We start from the raw sequence: 22,038 nt of genomic DNA on the forward strand, positions 1-22,038 counted from the left end.
TCCACTGTCGCGGTATCAAAGTGCTTGTATTCAAGTAAACCTTATTTTACTCAATAATGGCCCAAAGCACAAGAGTAGTGGTGCCGGCAATTCAGATATACCAAAGGGAAGCCATAACATGCTTCCGTTAAGTGGAAGGTGAAAGTTCTCAATAAGGAAAGAAAAAGAATCATATGCTGAGGTTGCTAAAATCTATGGTAACTTTTATTATAATGTATTGTTATAATTGTTCTATTTTATTATTAGTTATTGTTGTTAATCTCTTACTATGCCTAATTTATAAATTAAACTTTATCATAGGTATGTATGTATAGGAAAAAAATGGTATATATAGGGTTTGGTACTATCCATTGTTTTATGCAGCTACTGGGGGTCTTGGGATGCATCCCCTGCAGATAAGGGGGGACGACTATATACCCAAAAGAATTGGGAGCAGGGACTCAAATGGATATTTGTACACCCACATTCATATCAGTATTATTCACGATAACCAAAAGGTGGAAGCAACCCACAAATTCTTCAGTAGATGAATGGATAAACAAAATGTGGTATATACATACTGTTAAATTAATTAAACAAGGAGGCCATTAGATTGAGGTGGCTCGAATGCCTTGACAGTCTACCTGAGCAAACCAAAACCTAAGCCTATAGATGCCTCAAAGTAAAGAAATGGAAACTGAAGGATGACAGATCACAAATAGCCAAATAGGCTTTCCCAAATTATGTAACCACTTAAGCTGTAGCCAATCAAATAATTTCCTTGCCTTCCTTCTGCAGCTGCTCTGTAAAAGTCTTTCCCCTAGCTCCTGCAGGTGGAACACTCCTAACCATTTCTGGTTTGGCACTGCCCCATTCCAATACATGTTTACTCAAACTCTTAAAATTTTTAAGATACTTCAGTTAATCTGTCAACAATACAATGCAGTATTATTCAGCCTTAAAAAGGAAGTAAATTCAGACACATGGTACAACACGGCTAGACCTTGAGGATGTTAAGCTAAGTGAAATAAGCCCATCATAAATAAACCAGGGCAAATATTGTTTGATTCCACTTATATGAGGTACTCAGAGTTGTCAAACTCATAGAGACAGAAAGTAGGTGGGAATGCAGAGTTAGTGTTTAATGGGTATAGAGTTTCAATTTTGCAAGATCAGAAGAGTTCTGTGCATTCATCATGGTGATGGTAGCACAACAATGTGAATGTACTTAAATGCCACCACACTGTACACTTAAAAATGGTTAAGACGGTGAATATTATGTTATGTGTGTTTCACCACAATTTAAAAAAAAAAGAAGTTTTTGAAACGGTTGTCTGAGTACTTCTGTAAATGAATGACCACATTCTTACATCATACAAGCCAGAAGACCCACCCATGATTGTGATTTATTTTATAGAATAAAGGCCATGGTATGGATGAATAATGACAGAAAGGAAAATCAGTTAATAAATATCCTACAGGGAAGGATCAAGCAATTTTTATTAAATTCCAAGAGATGAAAGGTGTCACTACTTTACTACTTAGATTGTGGAATACAAATTGGTAGCAGGTAGCAATGGGATGGATAAAAGAAATACAACAACAAAAAAGTCATCATATGCCAAAGCTTGATACCTGTGTGGCCTCCAAGTCTCAAACTGAAAGACTACAGAGCTGGGAGTTCCTTCTCTAGGAGCTTTTGAACTAAACTTGCTATGGTGAGAAATTTGACAAGCAAATTGAGTATTATCACTTGTAGTTCTCACAGTTCACCAATAGAGCATATAGCCAATGTGGCTACGCTGTAGTAACCACTGATGTTCTCAGCCCCAAGCTGGGCAAGTGTATACGGAGACTGGGTGCTGTCAGGGAGGAGAAATTCCCCATTCTTGTGTTCTTATGGCTGGATTAATAATAAAATTAACAGAAGGCCAGATTAACAGAAGAAGAACCAAATTTAATGATGTATGTATTGAACATCATAGAGAAATGAAGCTCGGAGAATGAACAAAGCAGGCAGTATATATATCTTTTACACAAAGAAACAATGAATATGTGAAGAATGACAGGACAAAGAAACTTAGGTTTGGGGTACATGATAAGAGAGGAATTTAAGCAGAGTTTTGGCTTGAGGTAGCAGATTAGTAAAAGTAACAGGGTTTGTTTACACGGGCTTCTTGGCCCTCAATTTCCTGGTTCTGGTGATAAGGATGCCTGTCTCCTGATGTGGGGAGGGTATCTTTCACATGGGAGATTTATTTTTTGCTTTCAAGGGGAACAGAGAGAGAGGGTCAAAATGTCTTTTATTTGAATTGGCTGCTTCTCAAGTAACTTTAATTCAAAATACAGGCATACCTCACTTTATTGCACTTTGCTTTGTTGTGCTTCACAGATACTGTGTTTTTTATAAGACCCTTCACCAGCAAAAAGATTATGACTCACTGAAGTCTCAGATGATGGTTAGCATCTTTTAGCAATAAAGTATTTTAAAATTAAGATATGTACATTTTTTGAAACATAATACTGTTGCACACTTAATATACTACAGGATAGTGTAAACATAACTTTTATAGGCACTGGGAGACTAAAAAATTGTTGTGACTCGCTTTATTGCAATACTTGTTTTATTGTGGTGGTCTGGAACTGAATGTGCACTGTCTCGGAGATATGCCTGTAATCAGCATGCCATTGTAGGATATTTAGGGTGGTCTGCCCTGGGTCACGCCAGTACCAAAAGCAGTCAGCAACAGACTCTAGATCTAGATAACATTAAATGGCAGAATGCCTAGGACATCATAAAGTACAGCAACTTAAACCACTGCATGGCTCTGTTTGACTAAAGAGGGCAAGTTGCCCAAGATCAGTGGGGATATGATCTACAAAAAACAAGGGATGCCATCTGAGCAAGGATTTAGGGACAGGATGTGGATTCAAGAGAATTTATGTCCCCAAATGAAGGAAGACCTGAAGGGGTCATGGTCAATTCTTGTAGACTTGTAGATACTCAATGTGGTCATTTTTGGACTTATGTTCAACTCCCTTACACACATATGCACTCAATAAACCAGTAGTTTAAAAAAAGAAAGAAAGAATATTTGATTTCTAGTTCAGAAAAATAAGTTCACCTGATTTCACTTATTTTTAAATCTGACATTGAAAGTCTTTATTGTTGTTTCTGATTAGAAAATTAATTCTTAAACAATTCAAACAATTAAAAATGTATAAGTTAGGAGTAAAGTTAGCCGTAATTTCTCTACCTTCCCTAACATAGCTACTGTCAACAATTTGATTTATGTTCTTCCAGACTTTCTTCATGCATATGCCAATATTAAAATATATATTTAATGGGTTTGCTTAAAAATATATCTTTTTCCCATGTTTGCGCATATGGATCTACCTAAGTCTTTTTATGAGCTTTCATTCCATTATAGGAATATAACATAATTTGTTGAACCAGTGGCCTATTGATAGTCGTTTGTATTGTTTTTGGTTTTTTCTCTATTCCAGTCAACACTGCAATGAACATCTTTTGCCCACCTGTGGGAGTACAAGGGGACTTGCTAGATCCAAGAACATTCTCCACTGGCATCTAATTCAGCGCTAATTATTAGGTTTAGAATTACATCTGCTAAAATCCACATGTAAATAAGAGCGAAAGGAGTTTCACTGAGCCTTACATCTGCTCATCTTTTGTAGAAATATCAGCGAAGGCGGAAGTACAGTCTGTCCGCCGTGTTCCATTCGGCCACCATGTTGCAAGACGTTGGCGAGGCCATTCAGTTTGAAGTCAGCATTGGGAACTATGGCAACAAGTTTGACACGACCTGTAAGCCTTTGGCATCAACCACTCAGTACAGCCGTGCTGTATTTGATGGTAAGACTGACACTAACCATTCTGTCCTGTACGTGTTTACAGTGGGTGCACCACAGGCCCAGGAACATGCTGTGTATTTTTCCTCTGGCACCCGTCATCCCCAGCACATGCTTAGTGGAAAGGAAAAGTTTCGAATGGGGAAGAGAGTTGGTTGGAATTCAGGCGCCTTCAAGACTGGTCAAACCCAAGAAGTCACAGGCCCTTTGCTAGGGGCTAAACTCCGGTGCCCCTTCCCATGCCCAACTTTACACTGGCTCTGCTTTGTAAAGTCAAAAGATGGCAACTTGCTGAACACTGAGCTCCCCAAAACAGCTTCTACCCCTGCCTACCTCTGCCCTACCAGGCCCCAAATTGCTCTTAGATTGAGTAGTTCAAGGGATGGGACTCTGGCTCAGGCACTGGAAAGTCAAGCTTCTGGTCGCTCTGTTACTCACCTTAGCCTACATCACTTAATTCTAACCTTCATTTTCTTTATCTTCTCCAGAGTTTCTCTGAGGATTTAATAGCTATATTTGAACAAAGATGGGTGAGAAACAGTCCCTGATTTTAAGGAGCTTACATTCTAACGTATGAAATATAATAGAAGGCAGAGTGTGAGAAGATATTAACAAATGGAGTGAGAATATAGAGAAGGAATAGAGAAATTCTGATCAACTATCCCAACAGTATCGCCATACTTTTACCTAATTTTTGTACAAGCAGTATTAAAATATAAAATGTGCTAGAAAATGTTGGCTAATAGTTCTTAATCACTGTAAGGCTCTAAATAATACCAATCCCCATGTATTCTGCTAAGGCTTTTAAAAAACAAAAAAATATTTTTTCTTGCCTCCTCCCAACAAAAATATTTACTTAGAATAATGGTTTCAGGGACAAACACATACCATCTAATCTCCTATGCTCTTTTCTGCTTCCCTGTTATGTAATCATCAGTGATGTTCAGACACATGATCCTGAATCACTAAAAGATCCTGAGATTGTCATGCTTAGTTTACTAGGATATTTTAGGGAGATTTTTCAAAACAGGCTGAATGAATAGGAACTTTCTATCTATTCCTCAGTTGCTTAATTGAATAAAATTAAAGAACCAGAACACCCCAAGCATATGCATTAATCAGTAGCCTAGTTTGCACATTTCTTTAATAAACATGTTGTTTATTTTAAGTGTCCAATGTTCACTGACCCTCCATGTTCTATACCAGGGAACTACTATTATTACTTGCCCTGGGCTGACACAAAGCCAGTTGTTACCCTGACTTCATACTGGGAAGATATTAGTCATCGCCTGGATGCGGTGAACACTCTCCTAGTCATGGCAGAACGGCTGGTAAGTTTATCTCTTCTACATTTCCTTTTCACCAGACAGAGTGTATTATGTATTTGTTAGGATGCAGGTGAGGCTGCTATAACACAAGACCTAAGAATATAGTGGTAAGCAAGGTAAAAGCTATTTCTTTAGAGTTAGGTAGGTGATCCAAGGCTGGTATGGAGGTTCAGTTGTGTTGGGGACCCAGACTCTTTCCCCCTTGTTGCTCTGCCATCACTAAGGACTTGTTATTGTCTGCATGGGAAAGGAAGCTCACTACTACTGTATCCACCCTCTCGCCTGAGGGGAAAAGGGGAAAACAGGGGGAGAAGATGACACAGGCCTTTTCCTTGAAGGCGAAGACCCAGAAGTCACACACTTGATTTCTACATATTTTCTATTGGCCAGAATCCAGTCATACAACCACATTTTACTACCAGGGTGTTGGGAAATGCAATCCTATGCCTGGGCAGACATATGGCCAGTTAAAAATTCTCTCAACTGTGGAAGAAGGAGGATGGATATTGAAGTGAAGAGATGCCACAATTTGTATGTGACGTGTGGTGTGGAAAGTGGTTCATTCCAATAGAAATATGCAGCCCTTACAGCTTTGCTGTTAAAGCAGTAAAAATCTCCACTGTGGGAAGAGGTGGGCTCAGAGGAACCAGCCCTGACATTTTCCACTCTTGCTGTAGACCAGAGGAACTTTCCTTGTTTGGAGGTTGAGGGCTCTCCTCTGGTGGAAACTGCATGGATGTGCTATCTGTGATTATCCATCCAGATGACATTGATGAGGAAAAGGGGGACATGGTAGAGATATTTCTAATTATGTCAAAGATACTAAGTTACTTCTATCAAGTACTGATAAAATCCATCTGGTATTAATGTTTTAATATCCAAATTATATTAATACTATTGTTTTTTATAAGATCCAACCTCTTTCAGGGCTGGACCAAGACATGGAGGTCCTGGAATATAACTGATCTAAGACTGTGGCAAAATCTCAAAATATTATTTTATGTAATAAAGACAATGTTAAAGGAGAATTGTAGGTTTAAGTTAATTTAAGCATGACTGTTCACATAATAAAGCTAAAATTGATATGCAGTGTAATTGTGGTATTAATTTCCAATCCCCCATCTCAAGGGAATTGGCCACACCCCTATTCTAATTATGTTTTGGATGTTCTTCAGCTTTTTTCATCTTAGTTCTTCTCATTGGCTTTCTCCATTGACTAACCTATCCTGATTCCATGCTAATCTGGACAGGAGGGTGGCTTTCCATGATCAGGACTTTTGAGGGAGTGGTGGGCACTCCCTCAATCTGTCTGTTGGCAGATACTCAAAGTGACACAACAATGTGTTCTGGGCTTATCTTGTACTTTCCCTGCCTCAGCCCTGGAATCACCATTTCTCCAAGGAGTCCTAGTTCTTTTTAGTGGGAATGGCATGTAATCAATAAGATCTGGGTGTTAGAGCACTCGCTACAACTTAGATGTCATGGCTTCTGGGCCTTCTCAGCAGGCAAACTCGCACACGTACACACATGTATATATGCAGGTATATTTATTTCTATGTCTGTCAATAGACTAAAACCAAAGAGTTATAAGGTCAGCTCCAATTCCATTCTAATATCACAGCGTTTCTTCTAGTCTTCCTTATTTCTATTATTTTACTCATTTTTCAGTCACAAAATCCATAGATAAACCATTCTGAAAAAACAAACCTACTTACAGTTTGATATGTTTCTGGTTCTTTTTTTCCTTTAAACTGAGGGTATATAGTCAAAATATTGTATTCAAAAGTTGCTTGGGTTAATTCAGTGTAGTTTTGTTATTATTCATCTGAAATACAGTTAGGTTCATTTGTTTCTGTTTCCTATTCCATTTTAGAGTTTCTTCCCACATCCTTGTTGGTTTTATTATATTTGCTTTTTGAATACATAAAATATTTACATGGTTTCAAAGGTCAAAGCTATATGAAAACGTTGTCCTATTACTTAAACATGTCAGTGTTGATTGCATTTTGAAGAAAAATGGTGCTAAGCTATGGTGAGCATGATTATGTAAATGTAAAAAGAAAAAAACCCTCTGGTTTTTCTGTTAAGCCTTTTTGTGTATTTTTTTCTTGACAATAGAAGTTAAACCTTTCCTGGGTATAACGACATACTGAACCATTACCAATTATTTCCTCTCTTTCCAAACTCTTCAGCGATCAAACATAGAGGCTCTAAAATCAGGGATACAAGGGAAAATTCCTGCAAACCAGTTGGCGGAGATGTGGTTGAAGCTGATCGATGAAGTCATAGAAGACACAAGGTATACTGGTCTTATTCACATTTCAGGATTCCCAGCCATGCTCCTCTCCCTAAACCGTAAGACTAGAAGAGCCTCTAGAATTGTTTCTGCTGTTTGCCTGAAAAGTGAATTTGAATTAGTCAAACTTCTCAAAAGGCCGTCAATGGGAGGAGTCTCTGAATCCAGGAAAAGCTCCACTTGCCGAGATCTGCCAGTTCTAAGGCAGCCTCATGCGGCTGGCTGACGCCCTTCTCCGGAGGCACCTCTCAGTGCAGCCTCCGGCGAGAGGTTGGGGGAGTGGGGCAGGGAACAGGAGTGCCGCTGCCTCCCATCAATCCTTGTATGCCCACCGCCCCAAGAAAGGTGACCCTTGGCTCCCACAGAGAACGAGATCTGAGGGTGCAACATCAATTTTACCATTCAGAACAACGTTCCTAAATCATAAACATATTTTTAGAACAGCGTTTTTGCTTGCTGTTTTACAGAACGCCTAACGAACACTCTGGCCAAGCCTCCCTTAGGGGAAGCCAGTAGATCTGACTTGAGTCAGAGAACCTTTCGTAACTGTGACTTGGGGAACCAGCTCAGATCTCTGGGCATTTGGAAATCAAAGGGGAAGTGATTCATTCCAAACATTGGTTAATAAAGCAGTGGACAGGGAAGTTCCGAAAGAAACCATGCTGAATACTTCTCTCAAGCAGCAAGAAGCAGGGACGTTATTCCCCTTCTGGGCTAATGCCCCAAGTCTCCATGTCTTCTTGTGCCTCCTAGTGGTTTAGCGAGGTATTTGAAATGCAGCTGAGGTCAAAGTACTGCTGGGCACTTCTTGAAACTCAATGGAATTTAAATATAGGTCTTAAGAGGTCATGTCTTGCGGTCTCCTTATTTTATAGATGAGAAAACAGAGGCCCACGGAGGTGAAATGATGCATCTGATACCCAGGGTTGGGTTTACCGGTGCAACTTCTCTTCCTGCTACGTGTTTCACACAGTCAACATCTATTTATTGAAGGTCTCGTGTGACTTGTTGAGCTAACAGCTTCTGTTTATATTTTTGCCTCAAAGAATCATTCCAGGGTCTTAATCTTTCCAAAGCGTTGCCATAATTACCAATGTAATCAACCAGAAACAGTTGGTAATACCTTTCACGTAGAAAATGTCTGTGAATTTTAAGGTTTGCTGAGCAAGACACAGATATATCTATTTAACTGTTTTTGAAGAATGAAATTGGAATCTTTATAACTTCGTGTAACAGAAAATCTGTATTTAAGGGAAGTCATGCTAGAATTTCCTTCATTTAGGAAACTGGGTGAAATTCAAAGCATTGGAAATTCTAGGTAGAGACAATGTGAGTAGAACTTCCTGGAATTGGTGACAACCTCAACCTGTGTCCCCACCAGCTGCCGAGGGGAGAGGGAAACCCTGACAGAAGAAGGCTAATTCTGGCCCCAGCTCAGCATTCTAGACTTCTCATTTTGAATGAGATCTTGGCCTACATAAGTAGTTCTTCACCTTTTAGGAGTTCATGGGCCCTTTGGCTATCTCACGATGAAACGATGACAGTGCTCGAGACAACAATGAGATGATGATGATGGCGACATTATTTAGACATTTACTATGCAACAGGCACTGCTCTAAATACTTTCCATGTATTAATTCATTTAGTGCTTACATCAACAGCTCGATATTGTTTTCCCACATTTGAAGATAAGAAAACAAGAGATTAAGTCACTGGTCAAGGTCACAGAACTAGTAAATGGTGGAGCCAGGATCTGTACCCAGATAGTCGGCTCCAAAGCCTGCGTTCTCGTTATTATGTCACACTACATGTCAACACAGAAATATACTTCCCTTTTTAAGTTCCAGGGATTTGCAGACCTCCTGAGGCCCACCCACCCACTGCCTAGGGGTGCATGTCCTCAAGTTAAGAACGCTTCTGCTAAATGATCTCTCATCCCCCTTCCTCTTCCATCATTTTTTGGGGCTGTACAGTGATTGTAGGAAGTGCAAGAGGGCAAGGCCAGTTTCTGCCAACTGCTGCTACTGTTTCTGTCTTCTTTCCAGTGACTCCATGGGCCTTGGGTCAAACCCAAGGGGTTGCTTTGGAATTTTAATCCCCCTGCATTCCTCATGAGAGTTAGGAGAGTCTGTCTGGCAGGTCTGCTCTGCCAATGCCAGACACGCTTAACTTCAGCTTAACCAGGCCGTGCTTGTGGAGTCAGTTAGGAAATTGGTGTGGTTTGCAAGATGGAAACCAAATATAAATGATTTTGATGGTTCTGCAGCCTAAAAAGCTATTCTTCAAATTCTCATTTCTTTTTTTTAGATACACGTTGCCTCTCACGGAAGGAAAACCTAATGTCACAATGCTTGATACTCAGATTCGAAAGCTGCGATCCAGATCTCTCTCCCAGATCCACGAGGCAGCTGTGAGGATGAGGTCTGAGGCCACAGAGGTGCAGGCCACACTGACAGAGATTGAGGACTGGCTTGATAAACTAATGCAACTGACTGAGGAGGTAGGACTTCTAAACCACATGAACGTTTCTTGATAGGGAAGAGGGATTGTGTGGAATAGCACCAAGGATAGAGGTGGTGGTGGGAAAATCTAGCACATTATCTTAGATATTGAGCGGATCTGATGGATGATGAAGTCAAGGAGTTACTGGGCTGGGGATGCTAATGGGTAAGGGAGGCGAACGTTATTGAAGTCAGGACGGGAGAAGAGTTTTGAGTTGGTGGTCCTGGAAAAGTCTTCAAAGGGGACAAACCATTATTATCCTCATGGTATAGTCAGAATATTTCAAGCAGGATGGTAAAGTAGCAGATCTGCATGGTACAGAGGATTAAAGTGCCTCTTTTAATTGGAATCGGGAAGACTTGGGTTTGAATCCTGGTTGTACTGTGTGTAGCCTTGGGCAAGGTATTCAACCTCACCAAGCCTCAGTTTCCCCAACTGCAAAATAGAGATAAATGTAGTACTTACTTCACAGCATTGTTGTGTGAAGATTGAAAAAGATGATGATTGTAAAGGGCGTGGGGCACGCAGTTAGTGCTGGATAAATGCTGGCTGCCAGTAACCTCTGTGGACTGGAAGAACCAGGGAGCAGAAGATTCCTCCTGCTGACCTTCAGAGATCGGGGGTTGGGGAGGTGCAATATATTTGTGGGTAGAAATACATTACATTTGAAAAAACACACATGATTACAGGTAATTTTTATTTTCTACTTTCTGTGCTTTGGTAATTTCAAAGTTTTCTGTAATGAACTGATATGAACTTTATAATGGGAAAAAAAGGGGGTTTTAAAAACTAAATTAATATTTTAGAGTTGGCAAATATCATATTGTGAGATGGAGATGCTCCGTCTGTATCCTATGAAATATATGAAACCTGTAATCCTTTGACTGCTGTTGATGGCTTTCTTTAAATGATGGGGGAGATAAGAGTGAGTATTTCCTAAAATAGCTCTCAGAGCTATGTAGGTAGAACTTCTGGCGGGTGAAGCTCCCCCTCTGTTTCCTCTAGTCTTCCTTTTGGCCAGCTACAGCCTGCCTCCCAGCCCTGCAGGCTCACAGTGTGGTCCTAGAAGATGTGACTCAGGAATTTGGACCGAGCCCTAAACGCAGTGTTTCTTTGCTAAGTGGAGCCCTGAGGGTCCACCCTGCAGGGTCTCCAGTCCCTCTGCATTTGGACTAACTCTAGCTTTGCTTCTGCTTCCGTCCACCCACATGACCAGCCGCAGAACAGTATGCCTGACATTATCATCTGGATGATCCGGGGAGAGAAAAGACTGGCCTATGCGCGCATTCCTGCACATCAGGTTTTGTACTCCACCAGTGGTGAGGATGCATCTGGGAAATACTGTGGGAAAACCCAAACCATCTTTCTGAAGGTATGTCCTCATCCCTGTGTAATGCGAGATACTCAAATGCAAAATCCATATTCCTGAGAAGGGGCTGTTTTCTAATTTGCAGACCGTTGGATGGCTAGGGTGATCGTGATCAATTCTAGCTCATTCTGGCCCCTTCCCCTAGAGCAGTAATTCTCAGAGAGTAGTCTGAAGTCTGCTGTCATTCAATCAGGGATACTTCCTGTAGAGGTCTTTGTGACACTAATATTAACATGGCATTGGGAGTGCTTTTCCACTTACTTCTAATGTCATGTGCAAAGCAATGCCTTTCTTCCCTTCCTTTCTAGTGAGCATTTGGGAAGTAGAAAAAAAGAGAAGGTAATATGGATAGTCCATGGAATTTATTGCCCTAAGCATATGGGCCCTCAAATTGAAATAAAAGGAGAATTTCTACTTTAGGACAGGGCTTCTAAACATTCTTAGAGTCATGGACCCCATTAAGCACCTGAGGAAAACTCCTCGCCCTCTCTTCTAGAACACATACATCCATTATTTTGCAAATGATTCAGGAGCTTCACAGAACCTCTAAGTCCATCCCAGGCCCCCGGGCTAAGAACTGCTCTTGTGTGTGCAGAAGGAGAACCAAAAGAGGGCCTGGGGCTAGAAACAGATGGGAAGAGTTCCCAGCTGCATGTTTGACACCCTTCTCCCTGGCCAACCCCAACCGAGGTCTTGGGATTGGTGGAAGAGGAATAAAAATCGAGAAGAGAAAAAGCAATCAGAGGAGAGTGTTCTCTTAAAACAAGGAGCTATCTGCCAACTTTTAATAAATGTACTCATTGCTCTTTAATCAGGAGGTTGAAAATAGAACCAGAGTGATTATCTTCTTTCAAGTATCTCTTGGTGGAATAAATTTTACTTAAGATAGAACCACAATCATAATTGACCTCAGCAGTAGGTGGAAGCAAACTGATTAATAAATAAAACTTCACAGGGGGTGGGAGAGGAGGGAAGGTGGTATTCTCCGTGTTAGGTTTTAGAACTCAGTGGATAAACAGCAAAATGCTTTTAAGAGAATGTTTTCTATATTTATTGATTTTGTTAATTCTCATGATCAGTTTAGGGAGTCACTTAATTCACTGGGGGTTTTTTTGGTCTTGGGACCTCTTTACACAAAAAAATAATTTTGCAAAAATTACCGAAGACTCCAGGGAGCTTTTGTTTATGTGGGTTTTATCTATTAATATTTACTGTAATAGAAATTAAAACTGAGACTTTAAAAATATTTATCAATTTATTGTAAAATAAGAAATCCATTTCATGTTAGCATAAATTACATATTTTTATAAAATATAATTGTATTTTCTTTAAAAATCAAAGAGCAGAGTGATGCTGTTGTATAGTTTTGCAAACCTCTTTAATGTCTGGCTTCACAGAAATATAACTAGATTCTCCTATTTGCTACATTTAATCTGATGGACTAAGTTGTTTGGTTGAAGTATACGAAGAGAATCTGGCCTCATAGATATGTAGTTGGAAAAGAGAGGAATATTTTAATAATCTTTTTAGATAATTGTGGATACTCATCTTTGATACAACACCAAACTCAACAAGTGGTAGATTTTAAAAGGTTAATTGCAATGTGGAATCTGAAATCATATCAATGAACTTTTCATTCTCTGCTGCATTAAAATCCATTGGTCTGTCTTGTACTTTGAATGGTTCTTTTATCCATGTGTGGTTCTGTAACAGTAAGCATTGATCATTTGGGAAATGGTTCACAGAGTTATACAGAAATATGATACATTTCATTATACAAAATCGAAAAAATCACATTCATTAATACCACTTACCAGAAACGTCTTATGTATTGCGATGCTATCAAGCTCACCGTGATAGATGCGAGTTTTCCAAAATCCTTATTTGTACTTGAAAGCCTGAATTTTATCATTGGCAACAAAATGCAGTCAGTTATTGTCTGTGGAGAGACAGGCTCACTTTGTTTATGTTCAAGAAAACGTCTGCCCCCTACCCACGGCTGAATAACCATATTTGTCTGGCAATCGCTGTTTCAAGTAAAAAAGTAATCCCATTAAAAGAAAAAAGGCTAATTCAGTTCACAACTCAAACAATTGCACAAGAGCCTTTTCTCAAGACATATGTTAATATGCCACAGAAGTGCTTTGTCTGTACTTCCTGTTTCATCACACAAAATTTTGAAAAGACATGTAATCAAGGATTATGATTTAATAAGATGAGTAGCTTTTACTGCTTTATCAAGAGAATTCTTAAGTAAAGCTGGCATTTATTTTCTTCACTGAGAGTGATGAAGAAAACATTTACTTGCGGTACAGTTTGGTGTCCCTGCCTTGATTCCTGCTGCAGTGCCCACGTGTTATCCACCATCACTTTAGCACTGTCAGTGCCAATCTCCATACCGTGAAAAAGACTAATAACATCTTAGTATCATTAGGAAAATAGTTTTACCCTTGAACCTCCTGGAAAGGTCTCAGGGACACATGGCAGTCTATGGATCACACTTTGAGAACCACGTTTTAGTTGTTATTTTCATCTTTGCGTTAGGGTCATTTGGAAATATTTTAACTCTGCAAACATGAAATTAGACTGGTGAGAGCAATGATTAGGTGTTCAGTCTGCTTTGGACTTGAACTTATTGTCACAGCCCCTGCTGTGCCCGGCATAACGTGCTCGTTAATGTGCATCTCACAGTATCCGCAGGAGAAAAGCAATGGACCAAAGGTGCCTGTGGAGTTGCGAGTGAACATCTGGCTGGGCTTAAGTGCTGTTGAGAAGAAGTTCAATAGCTTCGCGGAAGGAACCTTCACCGTCTTTGCGGAAATGGTACATTTAATGACATCACTCTCTTTTCCTCTTTGTGGGGGGTACTTTTACTTTTCACCTTTCTGGAAAACATTCACCTATCAAAAACAACTGCACCATCACCACTACCTAAAATCCTATCCGGGGCACCTTAACCTAAGAGGATAGGGAAAGACTGACTGGAGGTTTTGTTGTCAACACTGGGACACACCAGAGTGATTCACACACAAACATCCCGGGGATGAGGGCACTTGAGAGGTGCAGACCTTGAGCAGCCTGCTTGGGGTTGGCAGCCTTTAAACCACAGAAGACTCATTTCCCGCTTAGGAGAAGTCTCAGATGAGTTGCCCCAGGGCAAAGAAAAAGCTGCCTGAATGCTTCAAAAGCAATAGATATAATTTGTAAAACCTTCACTAAGTTAAAAATCTGCTTAGTTAATTAAAGGTTTCATTTACAATTAAACCAATTTAAATAAATTTTACACACTTGTACAGCCAAAAGCAGAATTATTTTGATTTGTTTTTATAACAAATATAAATATATATAAAATAAATATATATACAACTATTATTTTATATACTATTTTTATATACTATTATATGACCTCTATTCTTCTACAGATGGGCCTTCCTGCTCAGATAAATGGGAAAAAGACTGTCTTCGTTCTAGCTAATTTATAAATGTGTTGCTGATGCCCACCACTATACCTGACAACGGGTTCAGGATTGTGGTTCTGATCTGCTTGCTGGGCAAGAAAACCCGGGGCATCTTTTATTTTTGCTTTTTATTCACTTGACACTACCTGACATATAGTAGGTTCCTATAAATATTTATGAATAAATAAATATGTATTAACAGAATTTATCCATCCATCCATCAAGGTTTTTAGGGAGTGGTGGTTTTATGCCAGGCACTGAGGCAGGTGCTGAAGGTGATGAAGAGGCCAAGCCCTGTCCTCAAGGATCTCATCATCTATTGCAATGATTGTAAAACTGAGTGTCTTGTTAAACATGCTGAATGCCAAGGCCACCCTGGGGATTCTGATCCTGTAGCTGAGTTAGGGATTAACACGAGCAGTGATTCCAATGTGGGTGAATATAGGGCATCAATGGACCACTTGAGAAGCAATGAAACACATGGGAGCCACACACAAAGTCCTTACAGTGCAGTCTTGGAAGTACTATTGGAGGTAAATAGATGGTATACTGGAGGCTGCAGGGGAGATCCTGAGTGGCAGATGGTGATGTCCAGTCAACTGGGCCATGTGGAGTGAGGGCATCAGGGCACACATAGGAGAGGCTTGCTCCTGCATTCCTATGGGGTTTCTTGGCGTCCACCCGCCCTCCAACTCTCTGATGGGAGCTAAGTCCGGAGAAGCTAGCACTGAGCAGGGAATGCCCAGTCTAGGGATCCCTTCCAACACTTCCCATTTCCAGCTTCTTCTCTGCACGGAGTGAACTTGAGTTTCAACTCATGTAAAGAGATGATCCACCCATTTCAGGTGTTTTGTGTGACTCTAGTTTCTCCAGATTCTAACAGCCTTTGAGTACCAGTAGGGGCACATTAGTAACAACGATGAAAATTTCACAGGTTCTTGCCTATCTTTGCTAATACCAGACCTCAATTTTCTGCAAAGTTCTCCCCTTCTTCCAGATTTCTGGAGGTCTCTGAGCTGCTTCACATGGGCTAATGGTCCTGCCCCACAGCTGGTTAAAGGCTGTATCCTCAAAGCCACATGAGACTGCCATCTCCACTGCTGCTGATGCCTCTTGTCCATGCCAAGATTCTTGCCTGGATTTTACTAGAGCCAGACTGGCTTCTAACAGAAGTGGTGGGAATGCCTTGCTCCTCTTTTCTGTGTCCTTGTCACTTGGAAACCAAAGGATCCATGCACATGCCTCTGGGTCTCACAGCCCGTGTGACAACAGCTCCTATAGCTGCTGCCTGAAGCTCATCTCCTCTCCAGACTCAAAGCAATATCTGAGACAGGCACTATTGTGTCTGCTTGAACCCAATCTCCCATCAGGTCCCTACTCAAACGTCTTCCCTCCTCCTTCAGCTGCAAAACTCCCCTGTCACATATGCAAATCATCTCAGTGGGCTCATCAGCAGACAAATGGAAATTTCAGCTTGGGCCCAAACAGGAACACTCACCACTGGCCAATCTCAACCCTTTCGATGGTTGACGTAGTGAAGAGCAGACCACTGTGGATTTATAAATTCCAATTTAGAAAGGAATGCCCCTGTAAACCAGAGTCTGCCATTGCCCCTAAACCTGCTTCCAGAAAGGTCGTGGTCTACCCTCCGCCCTCTAGAGGAGATTCTCAGAACTTTTAGGCCCTATATATTCTGAGTGCTAAAATGACCTTCCTGTTTCAGACATTCCCTGTGGACTGCCTGGAAAATGTACCATCAATTATATGATTGTTTCTGTGGGGATATGTGCCCCAAGTTCTAGGCAGTAGACTAACAAACGTTGAGAAGACTGCACGTTCATAAATTGAGGACTTTTATCAGTATTTAAAAGATTTGGTTCAGAGAACTATTTGGAGCCATTCAAAATAATAATAGAAATAACTAGCAATGATATACCACTGTTTACAAAGCACTTTCACAATCATTTGCACATATCAGCTCCAGGACAACTCGCTAAGAAAGATAGTATTATCCCTGGTTTACAGATGGGAACACTGAGTCTTAGAAGGATCAATGGTTTACCTTAAGTTGCATAATCAGCCTAAGTTAGGTCTCTACCTTCTGAGTATAAGCTTTTTCACTGTTTAGTGCTGTCTAGCCTAAGTTTCAGGTGAACTTGAAATGTATGGGCTGGCTTTATTTCTTGCTCTCTGATGGTGTTTCTCCAATTTCATTTTTTTTAATAGTATGAAAATCAAGCTCTCATGTTTGGAAAATGGGGCACCTCTGGACTAGTGGGTCGTCATAAATTTTCTGATGTCACAGGAAAAATAAAACTCAAGAGGGAATTCTTTTTGCCTCCAAAAGGCTGGGAATGGGAAGGAGACTGGATGGTTGATCCTGAAAGAAGGTAAGTTTTCCATTTTCTGAAAAAAGGATGGCAATGAAGCCTTTCCCAAGAAATTGCTAAATGAATCTCCTCCGTCATCATTCTTGATCTTATTTACGTAACACCCACTGAGCAGAAGTCAGTCCGCAGAAATTCATAGAAACTTGAAAGATGTCATCAGCGTCCCATGATAAGACAAACAAATATGAAAGGCACTTGGTACTAACAATTACTGAGAACTCATTATGTGTGAATGTGTCAAGCAGTATGCTAAGCACGGGCATCATCTTATTGAATCTACACTACAGCCCTACAGGATCAGTAGTGTCAAAAATTGTGAAGGGTCAGATTTTTATCCTACCTGCAAGCTAACAAGGTCACCTGCCACAGTTTTGTGGATGTTGACAGGAGACACAAGCAGTAGCTGTGTCAGAATGTCAACCTTTACTTTAGTTTTTGAGCCCCAATTCCCACAGGGCGACACGAAGAGGGCCAGATGACTCTTGCATATGCAGTGCATCGCATAACAGGAGAGGAACCCTGAGATTAGGGCTTCTGAATCTTTTATAATGGGTAGCAAGCATGCTGGCCCTTTGCACTGGAGAGAGACACTGTCTCTGTCTTCCACGGTTGTTCCCCATTTAACATCCTCTAAAAGATAGCCTGTAACAAAGGTTTTGGGGCCTCTGTGCAGAAATGCAAGAGTCTCATGGAGAATTATCTTCCAGTAATACTACTGTCTCCACTTTACACATGTGGAAACTGAAAACTAGAGAGATTGAGTACTTGTCCAAAGACACACAGCTCTTAAGTGGTATAGCCGGGGCTAACACCTAAGTCCAGCCTGGGCACCAAAACCAGCACTCAATTGTTATGCAGGAACGTCTGCAAGAACCAGAGGGTACATATTAAATGGGTGAATTGTATGATATGTAAATTCTGTCTCAAAGCTGTTATTAAAAGGACACAGTAGAGAGGGGCAAGCGTGTTTCCCCGGGAGTCTGGGGGAGACCGCACCCTGGTTTCTGAGTGTTGCCAACAGTATTATAACCAGAACTCTCTCTTCTCTCCACCTCATGACAGCATACTTGAGTTCGGAGGAAGCAAGCTTGTGACATTGGATTTCAAGGCCTAGAATTTGCTCTCTCTGTCCACATTTATTTCCTATAACTACATAGTCATTTGGGAAGAAGGAAGGAGTATGCTGGGTCTGGTCTGTTAAGACCCAGTGTTTGCCCCTGATTGCTTTTAACCCTTGACTGCTTGCTTTGGATGAAGTTGGGGTCACTAGTAAGGAGAAGGGAAATGGGATTTGAATAGGACAGAAGGAAGGAAGGTTAGTGAGGACAGGCAAGGGCGGGGGGCGTTGTGATTGGAAAAGCAGAAGGTCAAATGTGTCAGAGCTGGATGGGACCCTAGGCTCAGCCAAGTCTTCTAGTCTCCTTCTCTTGGGCCCAGGGAAGTGATGGACAAGCCCAATTTATGCAAATGGCTGGGACTGTTTTCTGATTTCCTTCCAGTGCTTGATTCTAGGGGAGGATACAGCAGGGAAAAGATGTAGAGACGGTAGAGCAAAAAGAAATCTCACTTGAGTGGATACTTGGCAGAAGACTGAGTCAGAGTTGGAGCCTCTGTACTTTCTTCTATGCGTTGTCAAAATAGTTCCAAATCCAAGAGGAAAATTGGTATGGCAGAGAGTCAGTATGGATTTCTTAAGTGCCCAAATGGAGTTTGGAGTCTTAAATGACCTGGTTTGGCTCTTTACCTAGGAACTATCCAGAAAATTAAACTCCTTCTCTTCAGTTTGTGTTCCATAGACCAAGCAAGCCATGAATAAAAGTTTCCATATGGCCTCCTGAGGTTGTCTCTATTCCATTTTTTAAAAATAGGGGGAACGAGGCAGGAAAACCCCCTATTCTTTTGACCTGTTAGCCAAGAGTTTTGCTGACAAAAAGCTGAACAGCCCTGAACTGAAACAGAAATATGGAACACAAGGTCCCTATCAGAAGCTGCCCTCAACACTGTTTTCCCAGTCCCCACCCTAATTATTGAGAAGGAGCAACCCTGCTAACTTAGGAGTTCTCTATAGTTTAGGTCTCCTTGATCCAGCAGGCCCCTTCTTCAAAGGAATGTCAAAAGCTGTTAGTGCAAAGAGGAGTTTGGAGTGGAGAACGCAAAGGGGTAGATGGAGGCAGAAACTGGTACCACCCTAGAGAGTAGATGTTTCCTGACCATTGGAAATGGCTGGGGTTGTTGCTATCATCTCTTCTTTGATAAAATGAGCCTTGCCCGCAGCTTGCTGACTGAGGCAGACGCAGGTCACACAGAGTTCACTGATGAAGTGTATCAGAACGAGAGTCGCTACCCCGGGGGCGAGTGGAAGCCGGCTGAGGACACCTACACGGATGCGGTGAGTGGGCCAGATAAACCCTTACACGTTAGCTCTGTGAAATAACCAACCGCAAGGCATGGCTTCCCCTTCTCTTCTGCTCCATCTCATGTTCTGAACAGCCTTACGTCTATAACTTAAGCCACATTGTGCCCTATAATTATTTTCTGTAGAAAAGACTCTGGGCCTATTTAACTAGATGTTGGTACATGGTGAAGTTTGGGTTGTGCATTTTTTTTATTGTAAAGGTGTATTTATTATTTAACTAGTTTTTAAAATCATAACAAATTGAGTGTTCATGTCTTTAAAATATTCAGACAGCATAAAGGAAATGAAAATAATTTTTCTCCCAGATCCATATTCCACCCCCCAGGGTAGCCATTGATAGCAGTCTTCTGTTCATGTACAAGCATATAACCTCTCTCCTCACCTAAATAAGATTATATGCATGGTTCTAAAACTTGTAGTTTTCACATATCAATATATGTTGGACATCTTTTGATATCAAGACATATAAATCTTCTTTTGTATATTTTTTCTTTGTCGGACCCAATGCTATCATTATGAAGCCTTTTTCTGTTACTGTTAATACATAATAGCCTTTATTAGAGAAAAGATAGTTGTATAAAGCAGCCCTGAAATATTTATGGACCCCAAGAAAGATGAAAACATTTTCTCTTTAAAATCTAGGTTTGCTTTTAGCAAATTTTGGAGTCTTGATTTTGGAATCTTTAATAAACATTTTAAGTTAAAGAGATGGGTTGCGTTAAATCTGTGAAATCCTACTAGAACCACCTTGCTCCCATGAGCCTTTAAAAAATGCCTGCAGAGTGTTTTATTTTATGGACCCACTATAATTTATTTAACTAATTCTCTCCTTGTGGCCATTTGGGTTTTTTCCCAGTCTTTGGTTTTTATAAATGATGTGGCAGTGAACATCCTTATTACATGTATTTTAATTCATTTGTAAGAGTTTATCCATAGGAAAGATCCCTGGATTAGCTTGGTCAAGGTTTCATCATATATAAAATTTTGATAAATATTGCCACACTGCTTTCAAGGAGGTAGAAATTTGTATTTCCAGCAACAGCATATTAGAAGGCTGTTTTTCTAAATACTCACCATCCCACTTTAACATCTTTCTCAATACATGAATAAATGGTATCTTGTTGTTATTTCAATTGTCACACTCTTAATTTAAAGTAAAGCTGAATATTTTTCCATATGTTTATGGACCACCTTTATTTCTTTTACTATGAACTTTTTTCATAACTCTCCCGTCAGATTTTAGGCAGAATGTAAGCGAATATTTAACATAAACTTTGCTCAATCTTACATGATTAGCATCTACAACCTCCAGCAGCATTACCCCGTACCGGAAAATGTGTTTGTCATGCTTTTTCCGTGTCTGATGAGTTCTTTCCACTATAACTCCTCATGAGGAGAGTTGCACCATTTCATAATATTAAGTTGAAACACTTGCAATTGCTGATATTTGACCATTTGTGACCTACAAAACAATTTCCCGTGGTTGAACCTAATATATTCCCTAATAGTGAAGACAGAAAGCATTCTTAAAAATTAATTTTTGTATAACATTTATGCATAAATAAAGATTAGAGATTTTTCTGAGTAAGATTGATGTTTAAGATGGTATCTATATTAATGGGAGTACTATAGTTAAGTGTGAGGAATCATCTCTCTCTTTCGTATGTTACTTGACACTATGGCTTCTCTCTATTCTTTGTTTTTGTTTTTTAAAAGAACGGTGATAAAGCGGCATCACCCAGTGAGCTCACATGCCCTCCAGGTTGGGAATGGGAAGATGATGCATGGGTGTATGACATAAATCGGGCCGTGGATGAGAAAGGTAACATTTTAGATCTCTTACCAGGGGCTCTACAGCAAGGCCCTGGTTTGCCAAAGTAAAGTTTCCTTGGGAGGGAGGAGTTTTAGCCCTGTTGATGTATGACAACCAGGTCATGTGTTGTTACCAGTGACTATTCAGATGCAAAATCGGAAGGACTGGCCAGTGCTTGGACAGGTGCCTGCTGGGAAGCTGTTGAAAGTGAAAGATGCAAGGTGACAGGGGCTGGGCCGCTGGACTTTGAGATGCTGGGGATCCAGGATGAGAATTTGAGAGGGAACTGGAGTTTGGATTTTCTCTATCCTAATCACACCCCATACCCTCTCTGGAAGCATCACACTCAGGGTCCCCCCAGCTCAGAAAGGACTGTAAAATGCATGAAAAGTCCTATTCAGCAATATTGCAGATTATTGACATAGCTTCTGTTAATTGTCTTTACCCTTTTCCATGGACAGTAATCTAAAGTTAAATGAACTATAACTTTTGGAATTATCAAAAGAGAAAATTTGCTTGTTTTTTTTTTTCCTTATAGGTGGGAGTAGTACTCAGAAAGAACTAGCATTGATATGGAAGATTTCAAATGCATTATTAAGTTCTTTGCTGATCTGATG

General features: G+C 40.5%; 1 protein-coding gene across 2 annotated transcripts in view; it reads left to right on the forward strand.

Annotated features, from left to right (window-relative positions):
* Positions 1 to 22,038, forward strand: part of MYOF (myoferlin) — a 152,848-nt gene that overhangs the window by 84,456 nt on the left and 46,354 nt on the right. For both annotated transcript variants that reach the window (XM_014862955.3, XM_044754016.2), the window contains 9 exons: positions 3,676 to 3,853; positions 5,056 to 5,180; positions 7,370 to 7,476; positions 9,781 to 9,973; positions 11,192 to 11,347; positions 14,036 to 14,167; positions 17,029 to 17,192; positions 19,467 to 19,581; positions 21,325 to 21,430. In XM_014862955.3, the coding sequence (XP_014718441.1) occupies positions 3,676 to 3,853; positions 5,056 to 5,180; positions 7,370 to 7,476; positions 9,781 to 9,973; positions 11,192 to 11,347; positions 14,036 to 14,167; positions 17,029 to 17,192; positions 19,467 to 19,581; positions 21,325 to 21,430 (1,276 nt within the window). The remainder of the gene's footprint in view (positions 1 to 3,675; positions 3,854 to 5,055; positions 5,181 to 7,369; positions 7,477 to 9,780; positions 9,974 to 11,191; positions 11,348 to 14,035; positions 14,168 to 17,028; positions 17,193 to 19,466; positions 19,582 to 21,324; positions 21,431 to 22,038) is intronic.

This window comes from Equus asinus, chromosome 2 (assembly GCF_041296235.1).
Source record: "Equus asinus isolate D_3611 breed Donkey chromosome 2, EquAss-T2T_v2, whole genome shotgun sequence".
Taxonomy (NCBI): domain Eukaryota; kingdom Metazoa; phylum Chordata; class Mammalia; order Perissodactyla; family Equidae; genus Equus; species Equus asinus.